Raw genomic sequence first — 19,829 nt, forward strand, 5'->3', positions numbered from 1 at the left:
ATGATTTGCTTTTATTATTTTGTAATATAATAACATGAACAGCACAGCAAATTAACATACAGTATAGCGGTTCAAAAAGGGCACTTTTTTTTCTTTTCATTCTTTTGAGTTCTCAAATCCCAAGCTGTCAATCTGGGCTCTTTCAAAAGTGTTCCTTAAACTATAAATACCAAGCTTGAAAAGAGGTAAGGATCATCTGAAAAAGTTGTCTTCCTGGAAAGAAGAAAGAAATGGATGGTGTCTAAGTCTTAGGGGTAGGTGTTCATCAAGATGTAAAGAGCACATCATGCACTTAATTTTGTATGTGGTTTTGACCCTCTCACTTGCTGAGCAAGTGCTGGGCTTTAAGAAGCTTGAAAACATAATTTGTCGTGACAAGGACCTGGATTAATTCCATTCCTCTTGGTAGGAGCATTGATTTCACATTAACTCTTCATGGGAGCATCTGTGTCAGGGGATACTTACAGTAAGTGCCCTTAGTGGCAAATGAGCACTATTCTGGTTCCTCCAGAAAGCTATTAGCTTTGGCATACTCCGAATCAACTTCTGGAGCTGCTACTCTCTATCATTTCACTAAAGATGGCTTCATCTGCTGTCTTAATAACTTACAGGACACCTTTAAACAGGCACATGGGCCAAAGCATCAATTTACTTGCCAAGATATGAATGATACAATACTCTTGTGTCAATAGATAGTCTCTGTCATAAAATGTTATAGGTAAAAAATTTAAGACAGCTTTGGATTTCAGTGTCATCCTAAATATGTCCATATTTATCTCAGTTCCCTACGTCTGTAGTGTGTTTGAAGATCCCCTGAACAAATTAGCGAGAGGTGTTCATCCCTGTCCAAATCAGAGCATCTCTCTCAGATGCCTAAGCTAGAGCATTAGTCCTTCAGAGTCCTCAGTAAAGTGAATGGAGAAAGGCAATCCTCCAGGGAGTGAGCTGGAGAACCTAACCCACGCCATCCAGACATTACAGAAAACAGCTCTTCTCAAAGTCAATAGCAACCTTATTCTTCTCCTTCTCAGAGATCATGATCACTTTAAAACCAGAAGTCTAGTTTAGGTGATGATGAGACAGAAGACATTTGCTGAGTTTGTTCTCTGGCTTTCCACAATTTTTGCAGACTGTCTTGCAGCTTCAGAAAAGACCTGCGAGTTTCCTAGCTATGATCTGTGAAAGGGCGCTCTTACAGTAAAGATACTACAGAAAAAAGTCTCTGTGCCTGTATAACATTCAGCAATTGCAGGGATGGAAGTAGCTGTTCCTGGGCAATGCTGAGTATTTTTTTCTCAACCCAGCGTTGATATGAGTGCTCAACCTTAAACTTGTGAACCTAAAGCAGGAAGGTGTAAATGGGAACCGTATGCTTGTGCTTAGCGAGAACAGAATCTTACCCTGTCTGCTTGCTCCATCTCCTGCCACAGAACTGGGAATTTCTGTCACATCTCAGCTCTCTGTCCTGCTAAAGGAATCAGATCTATTAAACCAAAGAAATACTGTTGTTTAGTTACTCCTTAGAGATGATTGCCTGGAGCAAGCAATTCTGGGGAGTAGAAAGACAGTCAAAGAGCCTACCCCTCTGTTATCTGCACAGCTGCCACACGTAGCTTTCCGTCCACAGGCTGTTGATTAATTTACTGGGCCATGTTTTAAAATGGAGCGAGACATTTTTGTTTGATACTCTTATTTTTCAGGACACTTTGGTTGTAGTGACTGGCTGCTAAGCCCTTTGCTGTAACTGCAGATATATTTGCAATAGATTTTTCTTAGTTTATGTTTTTGTAATGGTTCGTGCTATTGCTAGTTTCTAATAAATCGCATTTGGTGTCATACTACACAACTTAGAAAATTATAAAATACTTGTAAAGGTTGTTCTGCAAATGGAGCTACCGTGTCCATTCCCCTAATGAAGCTGATATCAGAATATCAGAAGCTTCTGATTTATATCAGAAGCTGATATAAATGAATACATATTTTGAGTTCTGTATTGCTAAAAATATCTTGTCTTTATACACCGGAACTGTGACTGATAACCAGACTTAATTGTAAACTCCATGTAAATGCTAAATTACAGCTCCTTGTTTAGTTGAAGCTGCAAATTATCTAAGTAGGAGTTAAAATACTAGTAACATCAAATAGAGGACTTGTCAAACTTGCAATCATTCGAATAAAACTTCATCACAAGTATAGTGCAGCTGGTTAAATTAGGAACTCTATTTACAGCTCATAGTAAAAATACTTTTATTGTTTGTTGTGTTTTTTTTTTTTAATCTAGGAAACAGTTGCCTAAAGTGAAGTAGAATCCTCATGCTGGACAAACCCTTACTTTAGGGTTAATTCCTGGTTATCCCACTGGAGATTTTTCACTTAAACCACTAACTGAACTCCCATCAATCAGTATGTAAAGGATTTGAACTTGCATCTCCTACATGTCAGCACTACTCATTAGGCTCTTAGAGATTACAGAGTTCTCTTATCTGTGTTTTCCACTGGTCTTAGTCTGGCATATAAATTCCCAGAATATTTACTAAACAGCCTCTGCTGACAAATTTAGAGGTGAATACCTACTTCTAACTTGAATCTCAGCACCGTCAGGTCTCAGGTGGTTGTGTGCATGCCAAGCTACAGCATAAAGAGCCCTTAGGGCACATTTAGTCTTCAGCACTTACCTTCTGAGAAGAGGCTGAGGGGTCTTTTTTAACCCAGAGTGCAGGTTTCAGGGAGAGTTAATAGCAGCCTTCCAATATCTAAGAGGAGGTTGCCAAGAAGAGGGAGCCAGGCTCTTTATGGAAGAGATGCACAGCAGAACAAAAGCTGATGGTCACAAATTGAAACAGGACAGTTCTGGCTGGGAACATGTCTCACTTTGAGGACAGTCAAGTGATGCAGACTGGAGGTTTTCTGAGGATGCAGAATAGACAAAGCAACCTGAGCAACCTGGTCTGATATCATAGCTGAGTCTGCATGGAAGAAGAGGTTAGATTAGAGACCTCCTAAGGTCTTTCCAATGAATGATTTTGTGACTCTGTGATTCTGTGAACTGTATGGAAGAAATACACATTTTTGAGAGGAATAAAACAAATCAGATGTGCTCTTTGACTGTGGCAAATCATTATGATGTGAAAGATTCAAAACTATATATTTTATTTTATATTAATGATAGAAGTGCCTTTTCATTTTGAAATTCTATCATTTGTCATCTGAAGTAACTAATATAATTTAGAAAATATGAAGAGTGCTACAACGTAACTTATAAAACACAGATGAACATACCACAGCCTGAAGGTAACCCATTTCTTGCTTTATAAACCAGAAATACTTGTGGGAGTATCATAATGTTCCAGAGCACTACACTGTGCAAACAGATCTCTGCTCTTAGTTGACAGATGTGGAGCAAAAACATGTGGTCAGACAACTCCTTAAACACTGCACATGTGGATGTTGCAAGTGGCAAGTTATTCCAGATAAAATCGCTATAAAGTTATGATCATCATGCTTTCGCTCCGTCATTTTTCTGACAGTATATCATGATTTGACATTGTATTTTTTTGATACCATTACTCTCTGTGTGAGGAGAGCTTAGGGTAAGGAGCTTGTACTTCAGGAAGAAGGACAACCAGATCTGAAGAGTTGCTCTGTTGGAAAAAAATTATGTATGTAAGCTGTATCTGGTAGGGTACAAAAATGAGTATTTGGGGCACTTACACCTTGCGTTAGCTCCTGGCATTTGAGGCATTCACTATTAAGCATTGTGAAAGGATAGAGATTACTTTTGGAACTCATTGTATTTGCTGTGGAGAGGTACTCGTTAGCCTTGTGGACCTTTGCGATAATTGCATTCAACAGCTGCCACTGAGGTCAATTAGAAGACAGGGGAAAAAAAAATATCTTGGGAAATGTCCAACTTCTTGTAAAAACTGGTTATGAACGGCACACTGCCAGTGGACCACCAGCGCTCGTAAATAATGATAGCACCTCTTTTGTTTGGCTCTAACCCAGAACTAACTTCCCAACTTCAGTCAGTTAGCGGAGGGTGAGAAAAGCAGAAGAGGACTGAGACAGCATTTTTGCTTTACAAGAGATGCCTTCCAGCACATCCAAGTCTCATTTACATGGAGCTTCACTTTCATGCTCTGATACAGTGAAGGGGTTTATACTGGTTTGCCAGGAGAGAGCAAAGGCATTCCCAAGCCATTGAACTTGGCAACATGAAGACCATTTGGTGCCTCTGTGTGTCCGGGTTTTCTTAGCTGCATTGAGGTCATTTGTTGGACCTGCGTACGTTTGCATTCCCCAGTATGCTAGATGCTGAAGTTCATCAGTCTAGAAGGAGGAGGTTATTTAATCACCATAATCTCAGCGTGGTGGTCCATTAAGATCAGTCTTTGTATGGACATTTTGCAGTGCAAAATTGTAAGCTAGAATTTATCTGCTGTGTGATTTTTTAGTGTACTCTATATGAAAATAGCAATATGGTTCTTTTAGACTAGCAGTCTAATCTTGAGTTGTTTCCTCCTATGTAATGCTTTCAACACAATAGAAGGCAAGTTTAATATTGCAAAATAGAGGTCTTTTGAAGTATTTCCTAATATTTTTTAGCAATTGCAAAAAATTATTTAAGCAATTCTATTCAGTTGTCATAACATGGCACATCTAGACAGCCACGTACCTTAAGAAACTCATTTACCATTTACTTAGCCCATATCCTTCTCTTTTCCCTTTCCTCCTTCTGATCTTCCCTCAAGCTTTCTCACTCTGTTCTTCATGTTAGAAATATGAAAAGAAAATAACTGAAAAGAAATAATAAGTTATCAAACAGAAATACTTCCCTAGAAGTATCCTCCCCTGATTCAGTCATGCAGAACTGCCATTTTTATAAGACACAGGGGTATTAGCAGCTGGAGGGTAAAGATCAGCATGGTAGAGTCGGCACACCAAGATTACTCCACATCTGTGTATTGCTATAAAAAAAGACTATAAAGTTTAGACAATCTCTACTGTTGTCAAATGATAAAAAGGCTGTAGAAAGGATTTGGAAGGAGGGAATTAAAGAGAAGTAAAAGCAAAATGACAACATCCTTGCACTAATACTTAATTTAACCTTTGTTAAATTACTATCATGTATCTAATATAGATTACAGTATACTGTATATAATGGTATCTAATGTATGCTATATCATAATATACTGTAACCTAATATTTGCTGGAATAGGTCCCTTCCATTATCTCAGTCCTTTTGTCTGTAGTACATCCTCTAAGCCTGATCTGAACTGGAAATGTTTTAGTTTTTCACAACAGCCAAGTCTGCAGTAAGGCCAGGGTGTCGGTGTCCACCTTAAGTTCTGGCCACCCTTTACCATGTGGAAGAGAGCTTGCGCTGGAGGGAATATAAGCTGTGTGTTTGGTTCAGGATTTGTAGGGGTTTTTCTGTGTTACTACTGGGAAAACACTCTGAGTGAAGTTCCTATTGCAAGTTATCCAGTATCTTACCTAGGTAGAGTAGGAAGATGAAAAATAGGTGGTTAACAACCAGGAGTATGGGCAGGCTAAGAGCAATCCATCAGCTAGACTGTTCATCCGTCTAGGCAAAAATATTTAAACAATAAGATAATATTCAATCCATGGTTTCAGAGCTGCTCAGAGGGCATTGCCTGTAATCAAATAGTCCTATCAGTCAGGAAAACAATGATGTGAGTTGTTATGTGGGAGGGTTTGCTACAACATGTGATTGCTGAAGGAAAAACTTGTTCCACATCTCTAGAAGCCTGAATTTACAGCAATTGATTTTATTAGTGGACACAAGAAAGTTAAACATAAAATGCCTCATAGGATGACTCAAAATACATACGAAAGGTGGAGGAGTCCTTAGCTCTATCCAGAGTTATTTCTTTGAAGTGCTGAATCTTGGCGAGTGTAGGTTGGGTCACCACCTGGGCCTGGAACATTGCCCAGATCCAAGTGCAGCCTCTCTCCTTGGAAGAAAAACAGTAGTTAACATGTTTCTGACATTCTGGGGGGAACAACCTGAGTCATTTTGATTCAGTTATGTTTGTAGTGCTGCACTGGCTGAATTATCTGCCTCCTCATTGCTCCCCAGACCTGAAGTGAGTCACAGAAATCTTCCAGACGTTTGTCTATTAGGGCGAGTAAATTGCTGTGTAAAACTATTTGTGTAGGTCAGGAGAACTTGGGTGATTAATAAGCTGTAATTAAATGTCTTAATATATTGTTGAGGGAGCCTTAATTTTGATTTTAAAGTGGTTTTTTTCTGTTTTCACCGTGCTTCATCTCTGTGCTAATGTCATCTCAGTATTGACCAAAGCAAGGCTTCAGCTCAGCGTCCTTTATCATGCCTCATGCAGTAAAAGAAACATTGTCACTAAGCACATTATTCAGTTTTCAGAAGTAATTAGTTGGTTTTCGTGAGGGGGGCCCTGTTCAACTAGTGGCTGCTTGATTACTTTAGCTGAATGAAAAGGACACACAGTAGTAAATTACTGCGAGCAGGCTGTTGGAGAAAGCGGGTGAATTCTAACTTCAATCTGCTCATTTGGCACTAACTGCATGCAATCTGTTTCTGCCCATGTGTGAAAGCTACCTGCATGCAGTCTGCTCCTCAGTAAGCCATCAAGCTGTAAGGAGGCTGCATTTTCAGTCTGCTATGCACCAGAAGGCAAACCTTTAATCAGCATCTTTTGAAAAAGATCATGATTAATAAAAATCCGTGAAATTCACTTCTGTGATTATAGCAGCAAGTGTGCTGCAAATTCATTAGAGTCAATTTTGACCCCATTATATCTTAGAAAATAAATTACTACATGGCCAGATTTGTAGGTGTTCTAGGAAAACAGATTTGCCTGTCTTACTTCTGTCTCCCAGCTGTGTATGTTAAATGAATATCTGGGGATATGTAAAATTTAGTGCTGGACATAGCTATTATTATTAGACAGCAAGGAAAACATTCTAACTCAAACATTCTTTTGAATGAAATATGGATTGATTTTCTAAGACAAATCAGTCCTTCATTACTTCCTTCTTTTCATCGTAAGCCACTGTGGTAAAAGGGAAGTATAAATGATAACCAGATACTGTCTAAAAATACATTTATCTTTTCTGTTTTGGTAGACATAATTTTGTGCATTGTCCAAGAAACTTTAATCTCGAGTGATGTTGATTGATTTCCTTTTAAGTATCGTATTTTTACTGAAGCTTTTAACTCAAGAGGAAGAAAGAAGAAAAAAACCCCACCACTTCTTAAATCTTCACATTCTCTCCCTCTCTTTCATACATGTAGAGTAAAAGCCATCGTATTCCCTTCTGCACTGCCATAGCTACACTACCTTCTGAATATAAGTAGCTTCAGTATGAGTTATGGATAGTGTGGAATGGAGATGTCCTGGGCATTTGCACAGAGACTTTCTCTAGTGTCATTTATACATTCTTAGGTTTAGCCCTCACATTTCTTTGTGTATGCAACAAGGCTCTACACTTTACATCAGTAATATATTTTTTCATAAAATATTTGCTGGTTACAGTTAGAAAGATTTGTGTAAACTCTCTCTTTCTAAAAATATACCCTCCTAAGATCTTTGAGCCTCTTGACTGACTTAAACAAACTGCTTAATGTCTTAACAAGAGCAGGGTCTGACATTTGGCCAGAAAAGCCTCAGAGGTGGACCCTTTATCAGAGATGGGCCCTTCATCGGAAGCCACTCTGAAAAGAGAGCCAAGTATAAAATGGTGAGACTGCAGCTTATGGGGCTACCAGCTGCTGTGACCTGCCTCCCACTGAGCTGCCGGCAAAGCGTAGGGTTTTAGGGATCGTCCCTGCCCTCAGTGGGGGCATCGCAACCCGCGCACATCTATTTCACATGCCTCTTTCCTTCTCGGCACCTCTCAGGTGAGGAGCAGTAGTTGCTGAGGTGGCCTTCCACAGAATGCACATCCACAGGCTCAGCTCTGGTCCCATGGCACACCTCAGTATCCCTCTGGCCATCTATACCTGGGTGATATTTTTCAGTGCAGAGTTGGTATTGAGCAGGCAAACCATCTGTGCCACTCTCACTGGAGAGCAAGCACAGGTCCATTCACCCGGAGTATTGCTTTTTGAAGAGGAGGCTGTTCGTTCAACTCTTGGGAGCGGACTTGAATGACTCAGGTTTTCAACACATCTGCTCCCAGGATCTGGCCCTGTGTGTTCCCTGGGACACCATTGAAGTCAGCCGACATCAAAGCGCATGGATGCACGAAGCTGGCCATGTGCTTGGGCTCTTCAAACATGTGCGTCAGTGCAGACTGTAAATACACAAAGGGAAATACCTCCTGTTGTCCACCAGATATAAGCGTGCTTTCCATTAGAGTGAAGCCTCCGCACACATGTAGGTTCTGTCTTTACATGAAAGGCAGGAACTCGCTGGGTTTTTTTGGCATTGTTTGGGAAAACAATTTCAGAAGTCTTCCACTTGGTGTTTCTGAGCCTCTATTAGTGGCTTCCTCAATGTTCCCCAGACCATACATGACTCTGATGTGTATTCCAAAACCTAGTATGCCACAGAGAGCAATTTCTGTATAAAACAGTGTGTGCACCAATTCCTTAAACAAAAAACATTTTAATTCACCCTGCAGCCAACATAACATAAGTAGAGTAATAAACTTTTCTGGCTTTTTTGATGAATATATTTAGTCCATTTATTTATTATTTCCTTAACTTTGTTTTTTACTACTTTCCCAAGGTAACAAAGCTCTCTAAATCTTGCTCTCAGTCTGTCCATGGCTCACTAAAACTTTTTCAATCTTTTGGGCCAATTTAAGCTCAATTTAGACTAAGAAAGGAAATCCTGATTTTCCAATTTTTTATTATTTTTTTTAATAAGAAGAAAAAATAAGAAAAATCACTGCTCCTGTTGAATTGGGCTTAGTTCTTTTGCATCCTGTTTGTCAGTCACCAGCTTGCTATTCATCATGAATATTTTGCTGAAAAAAAAGTCAGTATTACATTCCTTTTCTCATGTTCAGGGAATGTGCGGGAGAATCACAAGCAATCAGTTGGGAAGAGAGAGATTTAAGCATCCTGAGGCCTAGGAAAACACAAGCAGTGTAACTAGACTCCTTATGCATTGCGTAGGGAGTGTTAGTGAGGTAAAGCTTGCAGAGAAAGGTTTATTTTTATTTTTTTTGAGTAGAACATCTAATGCAACTGGGGGAAGAAAGAACACACAAAAAAGCGTCTGTGTATAACCTTTTTTTAAATTTGAAATAGAAGAGTACAGATTGTAAATATAAGATTCTACACAAGCCACCACAGTGATTAGGGAGTCGGATGTATTGCCCTGCAGAAAATATACGGAGAGGAACATTATCTTAAGCGTATCTTTACTCTGGGAGTTACACATCCAGCCTTGGGTTACAGGAGAGCCTGGCCTTTGAATTGCCACGTGCTCTCTCAGGGAGTGAAGTACCTACTTCAGTCAGTCCTTTCTCATGTAACAGTTAACAGGGAGCCTGGTGGTGCTCCCTCCATCCAGTTTCACCCTGTGTTCTTTACACACATCTAGCCAGTGGGCAGGGCAGGTTCAAGGCTCTTTACAAGTCAGCATTTAATTGTATGTGCAAAGCAAATGCAAGCAGCTTCCTTGGGAGAGACTGAGACACAACTGCCCAGAAAAGCCTATAGCCCACTTATTGGAGGGAGGACACTGGGAGCTTGAACTGAAATCTCTGCTGCAAATCAGTCACAAGAGGGACTTTAAACTCTCTTTACTATATCACAGGGAAATGTTCTACCAAGGAAATACCAGTTAATGGTTTGTGCAATGCACACTCCCAGTGGCATGTCCTGAGAACACCTATCAGATCAAGCACTGTTGGCAAAGGGAGTTTTGAACTCTGTCAGGGCTAAAGGGGCTGACTTACATAGTTCTGCTGAGCTATGGGTGGGTTTGCCTATGCCCACTAGAAGAAACTTAGGCACTTAGGAGAATGGTGGCAATTGAGTGAGCGTTTTGAAATGATACGTTGCAGATGTGAATAGTGTTGGATGCTGATCCAAGTCATCTGCCCAAACTGATGCAGAAAACAATAGGCAGAGCTGTGAATTGGACACAAACATCCTAAGTCTCTCCTTGGAGTCTCCACCTCGGTATGCCCCAAGCCCTAAATAAAGTTAATAGATGTTCTTGCAAGGTCTACAGGATTTTGTGCTGAAAGTGAGAAAGAAGTACTTGTGGTATGGTACACCCCGAAACACTGAGTTCAAATCTGCAAGCCTTGCTTACTGTGAAAAGCAGCTTTAACAGTAGCTTTAGTAGATGTATAGCTCACTGGACCGAGTCCTTGGCTAACATAAGTTTTTTCAATGCATTTCATACATTGTCAAAGTATTTCAATTTCAGGATTCATGAATGAAGAGTAATGCTTCTCAACTCATTCCTTCTCTCATACCTTTTCATACTTTGTGCAGGTAGTGATTACCTTTTCAGACTGCGGCGTTCTGCTACGTTCAGCGTGGCCATGATATAAAGGTCTTAGTCTAAAACCAAAGGGACAAGGCTAGAGCTCAAGTGCCTCTTCCACATAGAAAGGTGTAGAGTCTAGATGTCTCTGCAATATGAACCGTGAATGCCACATAACCTAAGCATGGGAGGGTAGAAAAGAATGCTCCATAAAAATAGCCACAAGGCTGTGGGATTTCCCTGTTAATATAGTACATTTTTTACCTATGTTACCAGGGAAAATAGTCAGGGCCACATCAGCCCTTTATTGAGAGAGAACCGTAAATACCTATTAATTCCCTTTGTTATCATTTAAAATATTTACTTCTTACACTGTCAAAGCACATGGTTTTCTCAAGCTTTTCCCCATTTTCAGATAGTAGACTTGGCAAAATTCAAGTCAGTTCGCATTCAGAGCTTGCACTGGAAAAAGAGAGGGGGAAAGCGGAGGACTAGGTGGGAATCCAAAACTGATGCAGCTCTTAAAGTCTCCAGGTCAACATTACTGTCTGACTTTTTAAACTAAAAAACCACCAGAACCTAAAATAGCCTCTTCTTATCTGCTATTCCTTGTTCCTGTTTTATCTTCATTTTGAGGGAGGAAGAAACACTAAATTCTTTTCATTCCTTTTTTTCTTGCTTTGTATTTTTAGTTTATAAAGGATACAAGCTGGAAATTGTCACTGTTCTTGCTTGGGAAAAAATATCATTATTTGCGTTAGCAAAACATGTTTGCTAAGAAAGCAGATGAAAAATCCATGCAGATGTTAGCTTCAAGTATTGAAAAAAAAAAAAAAAGAAGCTGTAATTATCTTTATGTACAGTGTGACATATTTTCCAAAACTTATGTTTACAATATTTTATTCTTAATGGAGTTGGATTTCACATTCTTACTTCAACTAATTCTGCTGCATCTCTGAGCTGTTCAGAGTCATAATTCACAAGTCTCTGCTAGATTAAGAGTCCTTCTTTTTAGTCCTCAAGAATACTTTTGTTCTATAGTTCACAAATGCAGAACTTTAAACTATCGTGTGCAATATTAATATGATGCAAAATGTAATCGAATCAAAGTCCTTCATAGATTGAAGGGATTCTTTTATTTTCTCCACACATAAAAAACATTAAAATAATGGTATGAAATTTGCAATATATTCTCTTTATAAGTAGTGCTCATTTCTCAAACAGTTCCTTAGCTTTCTGTGAGGTTAGTGTTCTCAGCACAGAGGAAGCCACTTTGCATCTGCTCTAGTGTCAAGATGAAATTTATTTGCCCATATAATCTATATGGTCTTTGAGGCTGTTGCCTTTGTAGAAAGGCACCTACTGGGATTTTCAAAAGCTCTTTAGCAGATAGTAAAGATATTGTGTAGATATGACATTCTTCCGTCACAGGTTTGTGATTAAGAGAGAAAAATCCTGCAATTTGTGATATGCTTGTATTCTTAAGACAAAACAAGAACTGTAGCAACAACAAGAATAGCGCTAGTAAGAACTTGAAAGCAATTCAAACTGATGGCTGCACTTTGTCCACATTTCAAACTGTTCTCTGATGTCTCCACCATGCCTTGACAATATGGCCAGTATCTCAGCTTTTCATATCATCCCCAGTCTCCTACTCATGTCTGTGCACTGCATGTTCCAACCCTGTGAGTGCCCAGACTCCTTTTCTAAAGTGTTTTTATAGCCCCTACCAGATCCCCATGGAACTGAACATCTCATAGTCTTTTAATGTGTTTTTTGTGACAGTGCCTTCGGGGTCATTGGGGAAATATTATCCCATTTTACAGATGGAACACATTAGGTTCCCCACAAAATGCAGTGGTGGCAGCTCCTTTCCTTTAAAACATAGCTGCAACACACGGACACATTACTCCATCGGTTCAACCCATTAATCCTATATTCTTTGTTTAATGGATTTGTGTGTCTTTTGATGTAGGCAATGTCTTCATCTATGTCTTAGACAGTGCTTGATGAATAATAATAGTCATTGTTTACCAGCCAAAAGCAGTAGTGAACTGAAATTTCTTGGGAGACTGGCTCTCTCCTTGTGAGAGCTTTCTAGACCTATTTTGTACACCCAGGAGTTTCAGTTCCATCTAGTTAATATGGGTGTTGAACTGAAACAGCCTGAACCTCTGAATCTTTGGAGGTTCATCTATCACTGAATAATGCAGCCGGACAGAGGGGGACGGTTGAATAGAGGTCAATACGCCAACTGTTCCTTCATTTATTACTGCCATATTAATAAAGTTGATAGAGTGGAACTAATCCATCTGCTCACAATTTATTCCCGAGAAATAAGATACAATTTCACTATTTCATGAGCTCACTCTTTGACTAATTTTATTAGAATTCCTTCCATAGCATCATTTTTAATCACTTTTCATCCAGTTTTAGTTATGTGTAAAATAGTAGAAAAAGATGGACTAAAGAGAGATGAAAGGATTTCATGAGAAACTCGGGTCAGCTTAAATAGAACCAGATCGAATAAAGTTAAGTCAGAAAGCCTACAAAGGCCAACAGAAAAGCGTTCAAAATGACATCTTTCACAGGAAGCTTTGTTCTGCCATGTCTAAAATGTAAACTGTCAAAAGAAATACGGCAGCGCCAGCAGCATCATGAGATGAGGCAGGGCTGCGGTGCCTGAGGGGGGCTGAGTGACCTGCCAGGCTGATGGGCAACGCTGGACGAAGGACTGCAGGGTCAGAGCTCGATGGATGGAAAGGTCTCCTCCCTTCTTTGCAAAGAACTAGTGAAAGAGGTTTATCTCGTCCACCAGTTCCCAGACACATTTGGGCTCTGGTTGTTAAAAAAATGTGGGATTTCGACTGCATGTTGGTTGTATGCAATGCTAAAATGAATTCCTGTGAGCTTAGTTATATTTCCCTTGTTGTTTAGTTTAAAACATTCTGAGACGCTAATCCTTTATTAGTCTGGTAGGGGTAGTCTTCAGTGGTTTGGGCTGGGTGCAATTTCAGACATGAGTACCTAAGTAGAAATTGCCTGTTTTCCTAGGTATTGAGCCCACCATCCCCATTGATCGCCAGGGATTTTAATACACGGGCAAGAAGACTTTTACTGAGGAAGCTGAATGTAGAGCCTAGATACAGGCGTCCTGCATGGGAGTTTCAAAACTATTCAATTCATTAACATAAATCTACTTCCACTAAAAATGGTAGTTTTAACAACAGCTTGGAATGGACAGAGTTGGATTATTCCAGAAAAATTCTGAAAATCCTACCTTCCTATTTTAGAATATCTTTTTGAGCTGACAGATAGCAGCAGCCGTAGATCCTAAAAGTAACTTTATTTTTGTTATGTGGTGCTCTGTTACTGCTGGAGCACTGACTGTTCAAACAAACACAGAGGGACAGTTTGTCCCTATTCAATATGACTTCTCCTAGGAAAGTTCGGGGCTTCTTACCTTCTCTCCTTTTAACTGCTTCCAGTTTGGTGGAAGCTTATGGAGTTATTCAGTAGGCAATTACTGTAATTTCAGAGTAATCATTTTTTTGTTAGGGTGGACATAGTAAAAAGGTACAGCAGCAATTAAAAATCCGTTAATAGTTAAGTTAGATCTCTTAATCTAAAGCATAACTGCAACTACAATGGTATTATATATATGACATTCATTCCATTATGTTAGCTGCATTAGTGTGGATCATCTTTATAATGCTTTGGTTCTCTCTCTCTCTCTCATACACACACACACACACACACACATCTATATGATTTTAAAACTGTGGGGGTTTTTTAGTATTTTTGTGCACCCGAGTGAAACTATGTATGTATATGCATATGTAGAAATATATGAGAGGAAATACAGTGCAGTTATTGAAAGCTGAGCTAAACAAACAAAATTCTTATTAAATCCGGCACCTAGACTATAAATATATGAAAGAACATATGCATTAATAGCTCCATATTAATAATTTGAGAAAACTGTGAAGTAGCAGGCTCAAAAATCTGCATGATCTCTTAAAGGCTAAAACTTTATGAAGAATCAAATACACTGTAGTGTGGTCAGAACAAAAACAATTCTCATTTCATACGGCAGATGGACTCCAGAAATGTTCGCTATCTAAGTGTCATCTGATGTTGACTGAAAGCTATCTAGATGTACGAGGAAAGCTTTAGTCCTCTTTTATTTGCTGGTATCCAGAAAATCTTCTCTAAAGATAAAAGGAAGTTTACTAGCAAAATGCCAAACCAATCTTATAAAGAGTCAATTTTAACTGTGCACTGAAGTACATAATGCAGGGGAATTTTTCTTTTGATTCTAGTCCTTTATGTCTGCCTTCTTAAAATTAGTGTTTGCAGGGAGAACAGACACAGAGCAAGAGCTATCATTTTAAGTTTACGTGTCTGGCTCTCAGCTTTGCCACGAGTGATCTTTTGTAAACATACTTAAGATCACGAGATGTTTTGTCTTCGGGCAAGGCAAGAAGGATGTCATGTCACTGCAGCACCTGAAGAAAACTTTAAAAAAATCTGCAGGCAATTAGAAAAGCCCTTAATGTGCTGTACATTGGTGGAGCTGCAGTAAATCTGTAGCTGCCGCAGATTCATTTTGCACGTTATTATTAATATATCAATGATGACAAAGGATTGGTCTCCCACAAAAGTAAAGATGAAACAAATAAGGTTAGTTCGGTGATTCACAATCTCTCATGACCCTATAGTTTTATATGTGGGTTACATATTAAACGCAAGCAGTGTCTTTTAAAATTCGTGGTTTACGTACTTAGAAAACACAACGAAGTCAAAGGGAATGAGTGATGTAGTTTGACCTGCAGATTGATTGTGATTAGTAATAAACCAGCCACATGAAACCGTTGTTAATGATATTGTCCAAGGAATGCAATTAAAATTGAGTTTTGTTTGTTTAAACACATACCCTGGGCAGAGGTATGAACAAGAAAATCCCTGTTAAGTTATTTTATGGCACTATGTTGAGAGCAATGGCACCACATTCAGGAATTTCAGGCTTTCTTGTGAAGTCCTGTGCAAATTGTTTTACTGCAAGGTAGGAGCTTTCTGATGTTAATGTTAGTTGAAGTAATACTGTCAAATAGCTGTACAGTGTGTCCAGACCCACAGGCTCCAAGACAACCTCACAGTTTAACACTAGAAGATACCATGCCATTCATTTTGTCATAACAGCTTTCCCTAGTTATAGACCATTAGACAGAGAACAGGACAACTGTACAAAAGAACCCACATATATCTACCATTTCATTGACTCTTTGTGCACAAAAATGACCCTAACCCTTTGAAGTCAGTGGGAAGATTTTTTTTTTACCTTTTTTTTTTTCCCCATCATGGAATTTAGTGACATCAGAATAATTGTGAGACAACTATTTCACTTTGTTTTTTGATTGCATAGTCAAGACCCACCAGTATTTACTAAATTCCAGGATGGATTCATATCTCCATCTATATCAGTGGCACATATCCTACTAACTGTCAAGTTTCACCTTGACAATATTAGGACATAATTTTCATTTTGCTCATTGGTCCAATTTAGGCATAGCATCCTAGATGTACCATGATTTCATAGAAACAGTGAATGATATTACGTGACAGTTTCAAAATTAATTTTAATATCATTTTAGAAAATAAAAATAGAAATTGGCATGCTTCAGTGAAGAAAATACCAATGAAATATTCTTTTTTCATTTTGGAGAAATTACATTTTATTATTCTTTTTGGTTTCAAGAATACTCCTTCTTGAAATAACACACTCTAGTAAAAGTGTTTCCATTTGTGTAGTTTGTAACTAATTAGTAGTACTAAGCATATGCAATTCTTTAAAAAGGCAAATTTTGAATTATTGAACATTACCATGGCTAATATTCTGTTTAGCCAGAAAGGGCTACAACTGCATTTTTCATAGAGTATTTAAAAATAAAATCACATTAAATAATGATTGCCGTGGTTAAATTTTCATATTATTTTCTCCTTTGTCATAAAATGATCTTTTTCACAACTTTAAGTCCCAGTTTTATAGCTTTTCAGTTTTGGTGAAAAAAACCCTCATTGTGTTCTGGTGAGTTTATCACAATACAGAAATGAGGGTGAGACAAAGAAATATGAGATAGCAGACACCATTTCTTGAGCTAACACTGACCCCAGGATGCTCCTAACTTCTGATTAAACGACTGGCAATAGCATCGGTTTGGGCAATGCAGTATGGAGTATTTTTTCAAAGTAATTTTAAAATCTGAACTGATGTAGGTATATGCCTCTGAATTGTTCTAAACTCTTCTTATAGTTGAGGGAGAAAGGTGTTTTTAGGATGTGATTCATTTTATCCTGAAGTGCACATCTAAAACAGCTTCAAAATGTGTCCCAGGAATGCTATTTCTCTGCTGAAATGATCAAAGAAAACTAGAATGAGCAACTCATGCAGCCGTATGTACTGTAGATGTCTAAAATCACCAGAATTGCCCAATGTCACAAATGCTGTGATGTCATTTATAGCATGTCAGTGGATGCTTGAACATTGTAAGTGTAAGGCACAAGGTTGATGTAGCCCGTTACTTAAAATGTAAGAACCCACATGCACTAAAACTTACAGTAAGGAATCACTATTTAGCAGGATATTTCGTCTGAAATTTGTGGGAGCTGGCAGCACTTCTGGCTTTCCATGTAGAATAATGTTCAAGTTTTCTAAAAGCCAATAATGCTTTTCACTTGCAAATTTTAAGAAAGTTAATTTCAAATTGATTCATTGGGATTCCAGATTGTTACTGCTAATTTTTTAGGCATCTAGCATTAATTAATTCTCATATACGTTTCTCCTAATGCCTGTAAAATGTATTAGAAATTATCAAAATGTGAGAAACTCAGCTCCTTATGAAGTGTGTTTACAGTGTATGCCATTGCATTAGCAGCCTCCAGTTCTTTACTACATTCTGTTGATTTAATCAGCAGCTCATATTTCTGTACCCAAGCATAAACATAGAAAAAAAATTTCTGTGTTAGTTGTGGGTCTTAGCGAACTCTTCTTTAACTAGAACATGAAACAGATTCTTTTCTATGAAGAAAATTAATTAAAAGGTGGATGTTTTTAAACACAAATACATCCATTCTTTATGTTACCATTATGGTAGTGTCTGAGGTTCACTACGGATTACATCTCACATGAAGACCCACAAGAATATTATACTTATATTAAATCCTTTCCTTCAGTACACCTAATGAGTTTTTGTAACCACTCTACTAGCTCAAACATTTTTCCCTTGTAATTTTTCGTTTTTCTTTCTCTTTTCCTTTATGCACCTTTATCTCCTGAATCTAATTTGGGGCATTTCATCACAGAAATATATTCCATATGACTGCAGATATGCATACAACATTGCTGAGGGCAAATAGGTAGAGATTGTATGATAAGTAGAGACAACATGACATTACATGAATGTTATATATGTTTGCCTTAATAAATTTTCTTGTGTCTTTAGCAAATGTAGTATCTTGTAGGTTTACTGTGGATTGGGATAATTTATTACAAAACCATTGTCTGAATGGAAAAAGGATTCTAAATTTCATATTAGAATATATATATTGAAGAGCAAAGCATTAATGAATTGCAGAACGAACCCCAAATAACTTTTCTCCTCTTTAAATGTCCTTGAAGAGGATTTTAAAGTCATATAGATGGGTGCAGTGTTTTCACAGATTTCATTTTAATTCAGGACTGTGGTTCTCGAATTCGTCCAGAGGAATCCTGTGGCTTGCAGCCCCTGTCTCGTGAATACCTCTCAGCAATTTCACAGACGATGTTTAAGACCTGTGAAGCTGGAGACACAAAAGGTTTGTACTTAATCCTCTTTTTCTGAAAATTAACTCATCAAAGTAAAACTAGAAAGGATGTTTCCTCTTTTCTATGGACGTGCACTAACCCATGCACAATAAATTTAACTAATCATTTGTAACAGTTACAGATGTTTAAAATTGGGTTAATTAGTTTACGTGACAATTTGTTTCTTAATAAGTTTCTAATCAGGGTGTGTTATTGTCATGTAGCCTCTAAAATGCATTGAGATATTTCCATCAAAACCGTTTAAAATAAAAATGTTTTATTCTAAATGGAAGGGATTATCTACTAAAAAGTAGAAATTAGCTTTACAAAAAGAACACAACAGTTTGAATTTTATATTTCCACTTCTACATTGGAAACACAAAAACAAATCACAATTTTGTGTTTATATATATAGTTAGACCTTAAAAATCAAATCAAAACATTATACAATAACCAATACAATCAAGATATCTCTTTGGTTTAGTGAGAACCCAGATGCCAACAGATCGTCGGACAGGTATTCTTGTTTAGGTCACAGTTGGATGAAGATTTATGCAAGTGTACTTTCACAAATCTGAGTAACCCACAGGACTGCTCAGGCATGCAGTCTTATTCATAGCTTAAGTTGTTGCTTGATTAGACGATAAGTAATTTTGTTCAATTTTTTTATTGGACAAATGAAAAATAACCCAACACTCCGGTATGGTCTACTAACACAACTGTATTTTTTATCTTGCTATAGATAGGAGCAGCTTCTTACAGCCGTAGATTTGCACAGACTCATGGAATAATCAATAGAGAGTAAAAGGAATGTGGGAACTGCCTGAATACATCACTTCATGTGAAACAGAGACATATATTAATTGTTTGTTATATGAAGGGAATGCACAAAGGAGACACTATTGTATCTAGCAGCATATTTTAATCACACAGCAAGTGGTGAATCATAAAGAAGCACAACCCATCCTAAGGTACTATATCAGGACATAAAGTTCCTGACTAGAAAGCCCAAACCAAATCCATAGAAGAGTCCTTCCGGGGCAGATAATCTGTTTTCTCCTGATACATAACATACTTTTTTTGAATACTGCATCTAGCTAAGTGAAGCTGAATATAAAATATCTTTTACAGCCTTATTGCGAATAATATACACAATTAAAATGGAAACAAGCTTCAGAAGATGTAGTCTCAAAGGACAAGTATATTAAACAGGGAAGAATAATTTCTGCTTATGAAGCGAAGATTGCCAAGAGGTGTCTAATGAGCCTAGGTCTGGGGTTTGCAGTATCTGGCAACAAGTGGCTGTATAGTTTTAATGTATGTCACAACTTCCAACTGGAACTGGAAAGCATGGCTTTTTGTGGAAAATCATTCCAAATTTGTAACAACGAAATGATATCCTAATCTTGGCAGTGAACATTTTCCTAACACATATGGGAGCAATTGCAAATTCCCGGCTAAAGCAGCAACTTCTCTTTTACTTAAGTAAGTTAAATTTTCAGAGTAGCCAAGCAATGTCGCTTCCTCTC

At 38.1% G+C, this 19,829-nt stretch overlaps 1 protein-coding gene across 1 annotated transcript in view; it reads left to right on the top strand.

Annotated features, from left to right (window-relative positions):
- The window catches only part of CPED1 (cadherin like and PC-esterase domain containing 1), a 152,007-nt gene that overhangs the window by 105,143 nt on the left and 27,035 nt on the right, over nt 1–19,829 (top strand). Inside the window, exon 17 of the mRNA XM_063323257.1 lies at nt 18,194–18,311. Within this exon, the coding sequence (XP_063179327.1) occupies nt 18,194–18,311 (118 nt within the window). The remainder of the gene's footprint in view (nt 1–18,193; nt 18,312–19,829) is intronic.

The sequence above is a fragment of the Chroicocephalus ridibundus genome, chromosome 1, assembly GCF_963924245.1.
Source record: "Chroicocephalus ridibundus chromosome 1, bChrRid1.1, whole genome shotgun sequence".
Classification (NCBI taxonomy): Eukaryota; Metazoa; Chordata; class Aves; order Charadriiformes; family Laridae; genus Chroicocephalus; species Chroicocephalus ridibundus.